We start from the raw sequence: 16,938 nt of genomic DNA, 5'->3' as shown, positions 1-16,938 counted from the left end.
ATCTGAGCCTGCTTCACAGGTAGTGTGGCAGTAATGGCGGCTGTGTAGGTAACAGACTCATGGGGTGTTATGGAACTAATGAGCCAGGAGCATGCCTGATGCAAAAAGTGCATGGGGCTATCAATCGACACACGTGACAACAGCCTGAGGTCATGACCTAGTAATGTTGGGAGTAAGAGCAAATGGGATTAGAAAGTTCTGTGAAAGGAGGATCATTCTTTTGCATTTATGACAATGAATGGTATGATATGTGCGCAGAAGGCATACAATTTGAGATATTTTGCCAATTAAATGATATTTTGATTTTGATAGATTCTAGGTGATTGTGTAATCATCGTTTTCACAGATATAAAAATACGACTGGATTAAAGTTGTACTTCATTTGACGTAAGACAGTCACGACCCAATGCACCAGCATTTAGTGCAACATTATATATATATTGATTTCACAGAACACATAACAGTATTGGATGAACAATTACTTGCCTTAAATAAGTCAACTTTTTCAACAATGGCAAGGTTTACATCGATGGCAATCGCTAGTTGCATCTTTGTTGGCATCTGCTCCAGCAGTTCAGACTCATCTACAAATGATAAAATATGGTTATTTTCTCTAGATGTGAACTTAATTGAATGCTGAAACACAAAAAACGGATTTCAACATGGCTTTTTCTGATTGATAAAAGAACACAACTAAAGGCACACTGGACACATATTAAGAAACGTCATGCATTTTAAAAGTGAATAATCAATCAACCTTCTGCATTATAAAACATACACATATATACAATCTGGTTATATTACCTACTGACGGTTGCCAGTAGGTAGCTATAGTTAGGACCTAGTTTCCATAGTAAAAGCATTGTTTGATTTGGCAATAACTTTGGCACCGTTTGATGAATCTTCATGAAACATTCAAAACTAATAGGGAGGTCATGTCAGCTGCTGTCTTGAAAAATTTCGGAGTGGCCTGTCAAGCAGGGGCCATGAGAAAAAGTGTGGGGGGGGGGGGCCAAATGCTTTTACTCAATGTTAATTTCCATAGGAAACTTTTGACGCGGCTACAGCCCGAACTGCTGAACGAAATTACACCAAATTTGGCAGAAAGGTCAAGAACACTGTTTTTGTTAAATGGTGTAAATCCGTTCAGTAGTTCCTGAGGAATGTAAAGATTTCACATATATACAACTGTGGCCGCGGTGGAGCTGTGAACCCTCCCGATCTCGTGCCTAAGATCTGATTAGTTGCCAACACCTCAAACCAGGAAGTGTTGGCAGCAATCATGTGACTCAGTTGAACCGAGTCACAGGAAAATAAGTGAAAAACCAAGAAAGGGGGGGGGGGGGAGGGGGCAGGGTATAAACACCCTGATCCCCTAGGCCTGTTTAGGGGTCCCAACAGGGAACCCCACGGTAATAAAAACCCATTTAAAAAAAAAAAAACAATTGGGGCGGGATTCAGAGTGGATCTGTGAATCCGGCTGACATTTTTTAAACGAAATGAAGCACGGGTTCCAGTGCTTCGTTTACTTTAGGCCCCTGGGTAGGCCAGATCCCGGGGCAATCAAAAATAAATGTGCAGGGGCCCGCAAGGGTCCCTGTAGCCCCGGGGACCCCCACCTCCCTGGGGCTGATAGTTTGAAGTATGGGGGCCACGCAGCCCCCATGCATCCCCGAAGACCGCCACCTCACCGGGTCTTATTTTAACAAATGTGGGGGTGGCGATGCAGCCCCCTTGCAGCCCCAGGGACCGCCATCTCCCCGGGACCATATTCAAAATAAAGTGTGGGAGGGCTCCAGCCCCCTCACACAGCGTGGGGGACTGCCTCCTCCCTGGGGCTATATTTTAAAATAATGTGCGGGGGGCTCCAGCCCCCCACACAGCCCCAGGGACCACAAGCTCCCTGGGGCTTAATTTCTGTTGGAGGGGAGCCGTAAATGGCCTTGGGGCCCACCACCCCCCAGGGCCGGCTCCAGCAATGTACCAGAGTGCCCACCCCCGGGACATTGCAGTGTGCTATGGGGTGTGCGCTCCTGCCATCCCATAGCAAACAAGTGGTCCGGTTTGAGACACACAAACCCATGTCAGATGAGTCAGCATGGGCCGCTTAGTAATGGGGGCTGATGTCTGTGTGAGAAAATCAGCTGATGATCCTATGGGCGAGGCGCCTCCATTTCAAAAGGAATGAGGTGCGGGCCGCTGAAGTCAACTTTACGCAATGGTTGCCTACAATAAGGCCAAGCCTTCCCATTTCACGATGAAAGAAGCGTGGGCCACCGAAGCAGCCTCATGGAGCCAATGCTAGATCTTCTCTTTTGAAACAAAGGCGTTTCCCCCTTAGACGGTTCTATGTAATGAGGACTTTTATAAGGTGTGGATGTTTATTTTGAGAAATTTCTTAAAGATTTTCTCGCATTGCAGATTGTTGAATAATGTAGAAAGTGGGAGTGACCACCTAGATGTGCTTTAACTGATACTGGGATTGAAAGCTGGCTCTAAGGTTGCAGGGCATTGTGCTCATCTAGGTAATGTATATGGAGTGTTGTCCATAGAGACTGGCAGAACATGTCTTATCACTGGCAAATGTTACCTCTTGAATTACATTGTTTACATACTGGTTAACCTCTTGACTTAAAATTCTGGGTCTTGTGAATCAAGAGGGTGATCCTGTTAAGGTGAATGGAGTACAAATACATTTTTGGCGACTGTTGAAGGTTTAATTGGGGGTGGCCCCACTAAATTCAAAGGAGGCATTTTTGTGTGCCAGGTTGGTCAATACCAGTAAAAAGAGGGCAACGTCCACGAAATGTGGTGACTTGCCAATGTGCTATTTTAGCATGTGGTCAAAGGTTATAAGCATTATCACTTGATTCTGTAATAGAAAATTGGGTACAGTTGTAGCCTTTAATAAAATCTATTTTTATTCGGTTTGAATACGAAAATGCTGATTGTTGAGGATGCACACAGGTACAGTTTCGTAGGCTGCATAGTAACATGTTATATAAGTTGTTGGAGACAGAATAGTACATTCATGTAATCTAGCCATTTTTTGGTTTTCTATGTCTTCCTAACAAATATAAAGTTAAATCTTACCCTCACCATATCGTTACTTGAACATATCTTCTAATTTGCAGTCCTCCTCAGAAATAAACATCAGTCATAATACGTCTATGACAGTGATAATATTCTTATTCGACCCCCATTGTCTTAAATAGGGATTAGCGGACAAACATTGGTTCCCCCATAGATTGGTAAATTAAACAACTGCTGAAGAAATAAGCACTACGAAATAAATGGTTTCCTAAAATATACAAAAGAAGTATACAATGGGAGTTTATGGAGGCCGATCATCATGTTAATGTTAATGTTAATGTTAGTGGGTATTTATAAAGCGCACGTACGCCGGGTTGGCTTCATGGCGCTAACAGACAGCTTGACAAGGCAGCGGAAGCTAATCCTGACTAAACAGCCAGGTTTTCAGGAGTTTCCTAAATGGAAGGATGTCAATGCACGTTCGGATCTCAAGAGGGAAAGAGTTCCACCGCTTGGGAGCAAGAATGGCAAACCTGCGACCTCCAAGACGGGCCCTCTTGAAGTTTGGAATAGTAAGAAGGGAAAGATGGGTGGATCTTAGGTGGCGAGTAGGGGCGTACCTAAGTATGATGTTGTTAGTAAATTCCGGGCTGGTACCGTGTAAAGGCTTAAAAATAAGGCAATCGGTTTTAAAAGCACAACGACGTGACACCGGGAGCCAATGTAATTTCCTCAAAAGAGGAGAGGCAGGTTGCCATTTAGGTTGATGGTATATCAGTCGGGCTGCCTGGTTTTGGACCAGCTGAAGGCGTTTGAACAGATAGTGGGGCATTCCCAAGTAGACCGAGTTGGAATAGTCTAAGTGAGATAGTACAGTAGAAATCATAGCTTGGGCCATAGCTTCATGAGTGAGAAAGAGATGGATCTTCCTGATTTTACGCAGTTGGTAGAAGCATTTGGACACCACTGCTCCAACCTGGGCTTTTAAGGAAAGGCCGCTATCCAAAAGTACCCCCAAAGTCTTGGCGGAGCTAGAGGGGATGGGAGGTGGACCGAGTGCAGAAGGCCAATATTGGTGGCCCCAATGCTTAGAGCTATCCCTGGTAAGGACTATCTCAGTTTTCCCAGGATTAAGTTTCAGATGGTTCAGATCCATCCAAGTTTGGATGAACAACATAGTATCCTGGAATTCCATGACAGAATCGTTGGTACCATCAACTCTGAGGAGAAGCTGCAGATCATCAGCATAATTAAGGACCAGTACCTTTCTCTCTTTCAGTGATTTAATCAGAGGGGACATATAGATGTTAAATAAGTGTGGGGAGAGAGCCGAGCCCTGAGGCACCCCACAGGTGGTAATGTGAGAGGCAGAAGAAAATTGGCCAAGACGCACTGCTTGAGAGCGGTCCTTCAGAAAAGAGGAGATCCAACGCGCCGCTATGCCTGAGACTCCAGTCCCCCTGACACGGTCGACCAAGATGTTATGGTCGACCGTGTCAAAGGCCGCAGACAGATCCAGCAAGACCAGGGCTCGAGGACACCCTCTATCAGCGAAGTCACGTAGACTATCCATAGCTGACAGGATCACGGCTTCAGTAGAATGCGCGGGACCAAAGCCAGCCTGATGGGAGTCCAAATGTTTATACATCTCCAAGAAGTTGGAGAGGCATCTAGCTACATAACCCTCCATTACCTTGGCCAAAAAAGGTAACAAGGATATGGGACGATAGTTGGCGAGGAGCGCCGGGTCAGCTCCCAACTTTTTCAGGAGGGGGACCACTGTGGCTTTTTTAAAAGCTAAGGGAACTGTACCAGATGTAATAGATTTGTTCAGTAGGGCAAGGGCCGGGCCAGGATGGATCGCCAAGCACTCTTTTAGAATATGAGGTGGGCAGCAGTCCGCGGGTGCACCTGATTTAGTTTCCTTTAAAAGAGACAGGAAGGTCTCTTCGCTAATCGGAGGGAAAGTGTAAAGGGTGCTGTTGTTATAATGATGAGCCGGGCCATTCTGCTGGGGGGGGGGGGGGGGCGGTATACTACTTTTTATTAGAGTAATCTTATCAATGAAATAATCATTCAGGGAATCACATAGTTCCTGGGAAGGAGCGGCCTTTCTTAGGGTGCGTTCCGGGTTTGAGAGTTCGTCTATTACAGAGAATATTATTTTAGAGCTATGATTAGACTTTAGGATGCGATCAGAGAAGAAAGCAGTTTTGGCGGTCAGAATGTTTTTCCTATAATCTTTATGCGCAATGATGTACTGAGATCTTTTTTCAGGAGAGTATTGTTGGCGCCATTGTCTCTCCAATTGAAGTACCGTCAGTTTCTGTGCTTTAAGATCATCTGAAAACCATCTGTTTGTTTCAGTCCGACGCAATAATTTAACTCTTTTGGAAGGGGCATGTTTGTCACTGGCCTCAAGAAGCCACCTGAATACCTTATTATCCAGAATGTTAACATCCACGTGATGTAAAACTGGAGTCGAGTCTCCTAAAGTATTGAAAAAATCTTCTTTGTTAATGAGGTTCCATTTTCTAGCCATGCCTCCTTCCCGTACTTTGGCTTTTGGAGGGGCCGATCTCATGATTTGAAATTTCAGTAGATGGTGATCGGACCAGATGCAAGGTAACACAGATGGGATAGTGATATTCAGGTTAGCAGCCCAAATTTGGTCCAGAATTCGGCCCTTAGAGTGAGTTGGGGAGGGGACAAGCTGAGATAAATTGAGATTTTTAAGTAGGTCAGACATTTCTACAGAGTGAGACCCTTCGTTGGGGTCACCATACCAGTAGTTGAAGTCTCCTACCAGGAGAACCCTAGCATGTTCCGTCACTAATGTAGCTATCTGTTCACTCAAAGTCATTGGGAAGAAAGGCATCGGCTTAGGTGGTCTGTACAATAGGACACAGACCAGAGAGTCATAAGCTGGCTCTAGTTTAATCACGATGTTATCCGTGTCTATGAGAGATAGGCACTTCAGAGAGCAAAAGGAGAGGTCAGTGTGGATAATAGCGGCCACCCCGCCACCTGACTTGCCCGGGCCTCTATTAGCCGACATGATGTAGTAGTCAGGGGGTAGTGCAGCGAGTATATCCGGGGCAGAATCATCGGTAAGCCATGTCTCAGACAATAGCAGAACATCAGGTTTGTCCGTAGTCAGGAGTAAAAAAATATCCAGTTGATGTTTCACCAAGGAACGTGTGTTAAGGTAGTAAATTGACAGAGGGACTGCTCCCCGCATAGTCTGAATGAGGGGGTGCGGATTAAATGCCGTAGTAGGCAGAAGCTCCGGAAAACTATTACGTGCAGTGAGTAAATTATTGGCAATTAGAATAGAAGAGACCTTACTAGCAGGTTGACTGTACATGTTATGCAACGTCTTCAGTGTCTCAGGTGAATAGGTTATGGGCCGACCAAGGTGGCTGGCCCCTGGGTCCGGAGGGGCGCGGACGGGCGCAGACGGGCTTGCCTTTAGCGCGTTATGTTATAAGTTTTATAGAGCGCATAGCTGCCCCAGCAAAGGGGTGTCCCAGCGCTGATCTCAAACTGACATAGGGCAGACAGAGTGACGCACAGAAGAACAGATTATGTAGGCAAAATATGGGTTTTTATGGCTTTATGGAATGACGCATGATTTTGGATGCTTCTGATACTCGCAGGGAGGGAGTTCCAAAGTTTAGGAGCGAGAGTACGAAAGGAGCGCCCTCGTACCCTTGCCCTCTTTACCCGAGGGACAACCGCCGGGTGCTGACAAATAGAACACAGCTGGCGGGTGGGTATATTGGGCGTAAAAAGATTGGCAAAAATGTCGGGCGATTGGAAATTCATCATTCTATGGGAAATACAGAGTGCTTTAAAATTGAATACGTTTCTCCACCGGAAGCCAAGGTAATCTGCTGATGAAGTCGGAGAGAGCGCAGGTTCTCGGCAGACCAAGGAGCATTCGAACTGCAGCATTTTGTGCCCTTTGTAGGCAGTGTATCTCTGCTCTGTTGGCCCCTAGGTACAGGGAGCTCACATAATCCAGCATAGATAGTACAGTGGCCTGAATGATCACCTGACGGATGGTAAGATAAAACAAAACCAGCAGGGGTTTGAGACCGTGTAAGAGCCCAAAGCACCGCTTTTGTTTGAGCCTGGAAGGTCAGAGCAGAGTCGACCTATACTCTATGATTTTTAACTGTCTGCTTCAGGGCAGGTGGGAGGCCCAGGGTGGATGGCCACCAATGCTTATTCCACAGATGAGTATCTTTGCCCACCAGCAAGATCTTGAATTTACTGGCATTCAGTTGAAGAAAGTTAGCGGTCATCCAATCTGCAATAGATGTTAAATCTTTGAATTTGAGCGCATCCTGTGCAGAGTTGTCAGATAATGCAACCACCAACTGTGTGTCAGCCGCTTAAGATATCACAGTTAAACCCCTGTTCCTAGCTACTGCTACCAGGGGTTGAATGTAGATGTTAAATAGAGTAGCACTCAGGGCGGAACCCTGAGGAACCCCTTGATACACAGCATGCGTCTAAGAACAGAAGGGAGGGACAGACACTTGTAAGGATCTCTCAGATGAAAAGGAAGTGAACCAGCCCAGAACCAGGCCACTGATACCGATATCCTCCAGGCACTGCAGAAGGATCTGATGGGACACTGTATCGAATGCAGCGCTTACGTCCAGAAGGATCAGTACTGAAGTACGTCCTACAACTAGTGAGCTCCGCAGATGTTCCGTCATAGCCAGAAGGGCAGTTTCAGTGATGTGACGTGGGGGGAAGCCATTTTGAGAGGGGTCCAAAAGGTTGTTAGCTTCAATGAAAGTGGTAAGAATGGAATTAATGTAGGCTTCAGTAATCTTAGATACCAGAGGGAGAAGAGAGATAAGATTAAAATTCTCCAGCTTTGAATCATTCAGCGTAGGTTTTTTAGTAAAGGAACCACCTTGGCGTGTTTCCAAGCAATGGGAACTATAGCAGATGACATAGACAGATTAATGAGATCACAGAGAGAGAAGCTGATGTAGAAATTTCTGAAATTGATCTGGTTTAAGGGTATCTGCTGTGGATCCTGATTTAAGTTTATTACAGATGGTGCACATAACTTCTTGGGAGAGCACCGGAAAAGCTGAGAGTGTGGGAGCACCGCTGAGTTGAAGTGAAAGGCCTGTTTTAATCGCAGTGTGGGGAAAGGTTTTGTAAATGTCGTCGATCTTTATGAAAAATGCGGAGAGTACCTCGCATTGCTGATTAGAGGAAAGAGGGGATGTTTTAGGTTGCCCTGAAGATTTAAGATCTCTAAGCAAGGCAAAAATACATTTTGCAGGGTTACATCTGTTTGTAATTATATCTGCAAAGTAGGCAGCTCTTTCCTTCTGAATGGACTTATGATAATTCTTGATGGCCACTCGATATTGTACTTTCAGAGCTGGATCACAGTGCTGTCTCCACTCCCGTTACATGGCTTTACAAGTTTTCCAGGCCAGGGCCAGATTGTCAGTGTACTACAGGCTCGACTGGGTTCTACGACTCTGGGACCACCTAGCGGGGACAAGAGTATCAAGGGAGTGCAAAGCCAATCAGACCGGATGCTATATGCCCTGTCAGGATTATCTGGAAGGTTAGGTGTTTGGCTAAGGAGGAGAACATGGAAGTGGTCGGCATCAAGTTTGTGTCAGGGGCGCTTTAGGACAGATTTCCGAGGAGCATCCTGGAGAGGCCCAACTCCCTGTAATGCCATGGATACTAGATAGTGGTGAGACCAACTCATAGAGATGGGTGGACTCACTGTAAGAGCAGGTAGATTGGTAAAAATAGGGTACGACAGATGCCCAGCTGGGTGTGTACAGCTTGGGACACGCTGCACGAGTTGGAAAGCAGCGAGATCTGCTAGAAAATTGCCAATCTCAATGTCTTGGCTCACTTCTAAATGCAAGTTGAGGTCGCCAATGATGTTGAAATTAGCCAATCTAGTGGCTAATATGCCTGACAGAGCAATAAGGGGTTCCCTGAAATCTTTGGAGGGCCCTGGGGGGGGGGGGGGGGGACAATGTGAAGTTTTCATTGAGGGAGATTTTAAAACTAGCACATTCACAACCCACAAGGACCTCTTTAATCAAGATGCATGTATAGCCAGTTTTAAAAATAATTGCAATGCCACCGCCCCGGGCCCCTGTATTGAGTGCCTGAATAGTATAACCCTGGGGAAGGGCCAGACTAGGCTCTGCCTCTGCCTCTATAATAGCAGTAAGCCATGTCTCCGTGAGAAAGAGGATATCCGGAGCCTCATCCTGGCTTAGGTCAAACACTTCAGCGAAGTGCTTGGCCAGAGAACGGCAGTTCAAGCTAAGAAACGATGGGCGAGGAAGGAGGTATAGAGTTTGCGGCTGCCAAAGAGCTGAAACTGCAATGCGCACAGCAGAAGGGACCCTCCAGCGAAACACAGAACTGATATGCACATGGACTGATGCCAATGCTGATAGCCACCATCATGGGCACAGGTTTAGCTTGTTGTATTACTTCATGTCCACTAACCCTATAAATCACTGTCACAATGACTGCTTGTTATCACCATTGATGTCATTTGAGATGTTATCAGTGATGTCATCAATCATATCGCCCAACGTCATGAGTGATGTAATATGTGAGGTCTTAAGCAGTGCATGGTAGGGTGCAAGTTATAATTAAATGAGTTCACTAAAATATTAGTGAATTCCAGTGTTTTTTGTTTTTTAAACATCTAACTCTTTCGTCACTTTAAGCTTTGTTTTTCTCAGTGAATTTCTGGGATTTGTTTAAAGTAAGCTAAGAATTTATTACCATACTTAACTGCAATGTCGAGTGGATATCTTTGTTTTTTTAATCATATTCTAAGTTAAGCATATGTCAAATCCCCTCAGGCAACCTGCAGCACCACTGCACGTGGCCAATGGCTGTGAGCTGTGGGGCGGGCAGGTAGTCCTGTATCCAAATCAATGGCAGATGCCTATCCCTCCCCTGCACACAGTTGACCTGGCCTGTGGCCAGACTCTGCACCTAACCCCCTGTAGGTGACAAGCCCTCCCTATGCTCGGTCTTTGACCATGTACAGAGGGGATTGGCTTTTACTTGTGTATTACCTCATGTGTGTCTGGCCATCAGGATGTGGGTATGAACATAATGCATTGTAATGTGTTAGAAACAGTGAATTATGTAATATGAAATCATACAGCAACACACCCACATAAACCTACAAGCTTCCCAATACACACAGGAAGAAAAATAGCACACGTTTGTGTAAAAAAAAAAGAACGTTTTTGCTTTTTCTTTTTTTTTGGTAAACAATTGATTGGGGCGTGATTTTTGGTAAAAACTCGACTGTTCTTAAAAAGATAGTTTCTGAGTCCGATGAGGTACATTCAACCTACAGTGGATAACTGAAAAACACATAAAGAATGTTAGGATACAACTCTATATTTATTACCCAATCAGGATAATATCAAAATAATTTCAAATAGTACAAAAAAATATAGGCCAAGAAAAAAAAGCATAAGTTCAAAATCCCATCATTGAAATAATTGTAATCAGACAGAAGGAACACTTGGCAATCCTCCAAAAAGGATGCCCTTGGGGTTTCTGGGTGACGCCAAACTCCCCATAAGAATATGGACACACTAGGGTCGGTTTAAGGACAGAGGGAGAAGTCATACTGGGGCACACAACAGATGTAGGAGAGGTATGCGGTATACAAGAGGAAAGGGCTGCCACCCAAGAACAAAGGAAGCAGCAGAGTACTCAATGCCGATCAGCCTGTGCCTCTCATGGTGCCCTCGCCTCTGCTCCCACCTCCTTGACATCCTGAGAGACCCCATGCTGGACAGCAATTACCTGTCTTGTGGCCTAATGGAAAGAGGCCCTGGTCACACACTCAATCTTAAGATGGTAAACTAAAGGGCATATTTACAACAAAGGTGGCGGAACATGGGTTGGCTCCAAAATAGCTAATGCTGTGCTCCGCCACTTTAGAAACGCAGGGATGCACCGTATTTACAATAATACGGTGCACCCCTGCGTTTTTCCCATAGTGGTAGGGTGCTTGCTTTAAGGAAATTACTATTTATATGCAGGCAGGTGTCCCTTCCTGCACATAAACAATCCAGAATGGCCATTTCAAACTCCTATGTGTGCTGCATGGTCCAGCCAAATAGAAGTTGCAAATTGTAATTTTTTAATGATTGTTTATGTGCAGGAAGGGATATCTTCTTGCAAATAAACAATCATTCATGGCGTTTTGCTGTTTCTATGTGTGCTGCAGAACGCAGCGCACACAGAAAAAGCAAAAACAAGAGCAATGAAACATTTCTCAGCATTTCGCCATGTTAAGACCAGGTTTTCCCTGGTCTTAATTTTAGCGCTGGCTCATGTTTATGCCACCCCTATGGGTAGCATCAAAACCAATGGGCATTGCGGTAGAAAGTCAACCACAACACTCATTTGCCCATCCCTTTCACGATAATAAGTATAGCGTGAAAGGGTGCCTTATTTATAAGGCAACGTTAAGCCATGTTAAGTGACTTAATGCTGCCTTGTATTTAAGGCAAAGCCCCTATTGCCACCGGAACGTCTTTAAAAGTGACTTTCCTTTTTGGCCTTAAGTGAGGGCCACCCCTGCTACAAGGCAAGATGTCCCAACAGCAATGGGGCCACCATATGTGCCCTCAGTTAATTCTTCCTCCTATTGCAAGTGCCCATCTGGAAGATCAGCAGCTGAGGGTGAGATCAGATCACCCCCTGAGAAATCATGGAGCATATTTACAAGCCCCTATCACCACAGAGTATCACTTTTTTTGACGCTCTGGTGGCGTAGCACAATTTCCCAAACTTACAAGATGGTGCTAAGCCAAACCACCTTGTAAATATGCCCCTTTTTGCCACAGTCATCTCTCGCAAAGGGGCGTGCAATGGTTAACGCTGCCCCAGATTTACAAGGCTGAGGCAGCGCCAAAAATGAAAGCCAGGGAATACCTGGTCTTAGAATGGCGATACGAGGAGAAATTATTAATTTCTCTTCTTTTTTTGATCTTTCTAGGTGTGCTGCATTTTGCAAATTGGCATTATTGATTGGTTATGTGCAGGAAGTTGTCCGTTCCTGCACATAAACAATCGCCCCTGTAGCGCAGGTACCCTTTCAACATGGCAGAAGGGTGCCTGCACTGGCACTAGTTAACATTTTTTGCGCCAGCGCTAGAAGAAACATAGGAGTGCGCCATACTCTTGTGAATACAGTGCATCCCTGTGTTTAAAAATTGTCAGAGCTCAGTGTTGCCAAATTTGGCGAAGCACCACACTCCGAAATTGTTTTGTAACTATGCCCCCTTGTAGCTTACATACTTTGATGAGAGAACTTCCGATGTGCAAAGTCGTAATTTTGATAGAAGTGCAACCGTTTTAGATATTTGTCATCTTCAATTGCTTGATAAATATTGTTGGCATCCAGTAGATCATCAAGACAACATTGTTTTAAAACTCAGAGAAGGCAACAGGGTTGCTAACAGCTCCATCCATTTGTCAAAAAAAAATAACATTACCTATCTCTTTATGTACAGTTTTAAAGAAAGCCTAGTGGTATTAGGTACGATGTAACATTGGCTCATTTTTTAAGTTGTTTGAGTGGAATCCAGCAGGCCTCTGGATGTTCATGAGGGTTTTGATTAATATAGAGAAATCCATACTGTGAAAAATATTGGTGGAGAGACTTTGGTAGTTGCAGATGAGCGGGCAGTAGTGCTGATCTCTGCATACTGGCCTGCTTGTCTCCTATATCCCACGAGGTGGGTGGAGCCCAAGGAATATGTTTTGGGAGGTCCAGGAATTGAAGTGATCAGTACGTGCCGAGTTTGTGTCTAGAAAAATGAATATTTACCGTTGGTAAAAGTTCAATAATTTAGGTAAGAGTTCAGAAAAGACAAGAAGAGCATTTCTGCATCTTTATTTCTTAGTAGGAACTAAAGACAAACATTCAGGAACACAGGTTTCCAGAGATACAACCACTGATTGTGTCTGCACTTTTCAACTTGAGTAAATTAAAGTCACAGTATTCACATACTACATCTACCATGATGCACCTTCACGAACTGGTGCTGTTTTGCTAAACAGTGTGCTTCCCTCCCCCTTTGATTGTACTCTCCTCCTTGGCGTGAGTAGGCTGCCAAACCAGTGTGGATGCACCTGCACTTTGAAGTGGCACTTAACCTGAGAGGCAATGAGCAGCATTACAAGCACCCACAAACCAACCTGTTATTCTCATCCAATGACGTGCAAAAATCCAGAAGCACTGTCTGTCTGTGCCAATATGGGGCAATCACTCTTGAACTCGAAAGTAATTTAAACATCTCTAATGATTATGTTAAATCACGTAAAGATAATTATCAAAATACCTGTCTCAAAATTAATTTGGTCCATAGATCTTGTACCTTCATCAGTTTCCTTTCGTACCAATACTAGACATAGTCTGGGATACATTGCAGCATAAAATGACATGCTTCATATGGGACAATTAGAAGGCAAACCTAGTTCAAAAGGTATTGATTGCATATATATTGCGGGGATTGCTGTGTGTCCCAAATCCCAAGAGAGATCTCTGGGTGGAATCTGACTACAACGAAATGGGACAGTGTTGATCAGTTTCATGTTGTGGGACTATCTTAGACGACAGTGGTTTTAGACCCAGCCATATATGTAAAGACTCGATCCTATATTTAACAGTGGGAAGTTGCATGGTGATGTTCAACTTCTTCCTCTTAACTGTTACCCCCATATGGGAGAACACAGACTTTTGTCCAGATATAGAAAGGCTAACATTTTGGAATTAGACGGATGGCAGAGATGCATGGGCATTAGATGATTCTATTATGCACAAGTAGCCTTAGTCTTTGGCAGCAGTGGGTGGTTTCCAGGTTAATATGACAGGAACGTTTCAGAAATTGGCATTTGGTGCAACAGCTAAGCACTATCAGCATTGCTGGAATCAGGAGCCTCATCTTAGAAGAATACCTCCAGGATAGAGAAATAGGGGGACTGCCTGGAAATTTACTTTCAACCTGTACAAAGTACTAACTGATATGTTCCCTTGTATACTAAGTATTAAGGACAAGCAAGCATTTACCACCAGGTAGAAGCAGGGGCTAAGCTATGTCCGACAAACCCAAATACATCTGATTTTAAATCACTGCTTTTTACCACTCATCCGGGGATGGGAGTTTCCTGATATGGTGTGACACCGCAACATGATACCTAGGGATTCATGTACATCGAGATTCTGTACTGATTATACAAGCCAACTATGGTGCAGGAGTGCAGAACGCTAGACAACAAACACAACGCTGGACCACTCTGCTGCTTTCTTTGGCTTGTGGTACTAAAAATGATCTTCACCCCAAGCCTGCTTTACCTATTCATAAATATCCTATTACCACTTACCAAAGCCTTTTTACAGCACTCTATCGTCATCAGCTTTCTATGGGCTAACAAGCAACCCATGATGAGTTGGGCTATACTGTATACTGACGCAACCCTACAACAATGGTTGTTTGGTGGCCCCTGAACTAGAGTTTTACTGGAGGGATACTCCGTTAGTTAAGGTGCCTGCCAGGTGACCCGGCCAACCATCCACGCTGACACTGTCACCAGGACATCTCATGCATGGCATTCCTAGGCTCAACTAACGGCCACAGGGCATTTATTCTCCCCGCCCCTGCCAATACCTAACAACCCTATCCTGCCATTATCATATGAGCATTATTCTATGAGTCAAAAGCCAGTCAACAATTACCTACAATGGGCATTACAACACTTGCAGAATTATTCCAGAATGGCTCTTTATTATAATGTTGGACACTAATAAACACTTATAAACATAAAGGTGGGACTTGTAGTTTGGATATATACTTATAATTGTGGATCAAAAAAATAACAATCTCGATTCCTGCAAAATCCAGATACCCCACCCACTTTCACTGCTTTGACACTGGCTTTGGTCTCTACATCCCCTATGGGCCTAATCGCCAGATTATATAATGTAATCCAGGAGGCTGCCAAAGGCCCGGCAAGATTTGCTAGGAGAAAATGCGAACGAGACCGGAACTGGGAATTCACTGAACTGAAGCCATATGGAAGAACATTTGCCACCATATCAAAAAACGCATTATTAAATAGCCGGCATAGGTTGCTCCATTTTGCATATTTACATAGAATACACTACACCCCAGCTCATCTCCAAGCAACAGGTCTTGTGACAGACCCGAGCTACCCCTATTGTAGCTGCCCTGTGGCGGACTATTACCATGTGGCCTTGTCTTCTCCACTTATCCTTGCTTACTGGGACTCTCTCAGAAATGATCTTGCTTCCCATTTCCCCTTCACCACTCCAAGCTCTACTTGGCTGTATCAGAGACATTCCCAAGTAAATCTGTTGATTTGTAACATTAGCTTTATTTCTAGCAAAACGTGGGGGAGAGGCTCTTCCCCAAAGCCTAGGGTTGCGTTAATGATTAGGGCCTCATTTATGAAAAGAGTTGCCTCGCTGAGGTAAAACAGCGATGCAACACTTTTCAGTGTGCCATCCTTGTGACAAAATGGGTGCGCAGTATTTACTGTATGGCATTCCATGTTGCAAGGATTGACAGATACATCAGGAATCCTGACGTAACATTGCGTATTACTGTAGTGTGTCTGGAAACAGACACAACTCCAGCAATGTGTCATTTCACATGATGCAAGCCCTATGTGAAAAGGCCTGCGTCCCCCCTTACGCCTAGAATTTGACGCAGTGAGGCTGTAGAAGTGTTGCTGTGAAATCTCATAGATTTCACTGTAGCACTCCTACAAGCCTTTTCTGCATGGGAACGCTCACCTTGTATACATTATACCTGTCACAGATATAATGAAGCGCTGGGGTTTACAAAGTGACTCATCTGCCTAGATGCGTCATTTTGTAAATATGGCGCAGTGTGGCACATTTGTTACACTACTGCAGCGTCACAAAATGGAACACAATGGCGGTGCAAGGACCTCATAAATAAGGCCTTTAATCTATTGTAACAACAACATATATACCTATGCCTCTATGCTTCCTCGTACATTGCGGCCCAAAGACATCTGGCTTCCACTTGGCACACATCTTCTCTCTCCTGAGACAACCCAACTTCATCTAACTTGTTTAAATTATGTTTAACAATCTATGTAAAATTTGAGATGAAGAGAGGTGACAGAGTCTACTTCCTCCTGTTCAAAGAGGGGCCCAGACTAGTTGGCAAATTTTGCATAGAAGGCACCTGCCGGAAGAATCATAGCCTCAGTTGAAATCTACAGGAGGAACAAGCACAACTTACCCCAATCTAACTGGCACTGGTCTGAGATCAGCTACCTGCTACAGAGGTGCACCATGTGAGGCATAAGAGGTATATGTAGCCTCCCAGTTTTGGGGCCAACATACAATTCATGAAAAACATCTATAGATAATCTCATCCCAGTTTGTTCAATACCTTCTCCATGGCTAGGTAAGCTACCAAAGGCAATGGGTCATCAGTCAGCAGTTCCTAATCCCTTAGCTTGAGGAGAGGATGTGTTTTTACCTGGAATAAAACCTTCTGGTCAGGATGGCCTAGAGGCATCACAATAGTCTATAATATAAACCACAGCAGCTTTCTCAGGACACAGTGGTTTGAGGAACCGTTGAGTGGATCCGTATTAGGCTAAGGGACCACTGCCACTATTACTCCCGTCATGAATGATGGAAGCCTCCGTTCCTTATTATTATTATTATTACAACTTAAAAAGCACTCGACTACCTCCTTGTGAACATACTCAGTTAACTGTAGAACCCCAGACAAGCATCACTAAACGGCACCTGGATCCTGTCTCAACCCAGCAGCTTGATGG

The 16,938-nt window shown here is 44.5% G+C and overlaps 1 protein-coding gene across 1 annotated transcript in view; it reads right to left on the bottom strand.

The window, feature by feature from the left end:
* CNGB3 (cyclic nucleotide gated channel subunit beta 3) overlaps window positions 1-16,938 on the bottom strand; it is a 966,824-nt gene that overhangs the window by 288,363 nt on the left and 661,523 nt on the right. Inside the window, exon 14 of the mRNA XM_085604101.1 lies at window positions 487-584. Within this exon, the coding sequence (XP_085460227.1) occupies window positions 487-584 (98 nt within the window). The remainder of the gene's footprint in view (window positions 1-486; window positions 585-16,938) is intronic.

This window comes from Triturus cristatus, chromosome 5_1, assembly GCF_964204655.1.
Source record: "Triturus cristatus chromosome 5_1, aTriCri1.1, whole genome shotgun sequence".
In the NCBI taxonomy this organism is placed as follows: Eukaryota; Metazoa; Chordata; class Amphibia; order Caudata; family Salamandridae; genus Triturus; species Triturus cristatus.
This window is presented reverse-complemented; position numbering and strand designations above follow the sequence as displayed.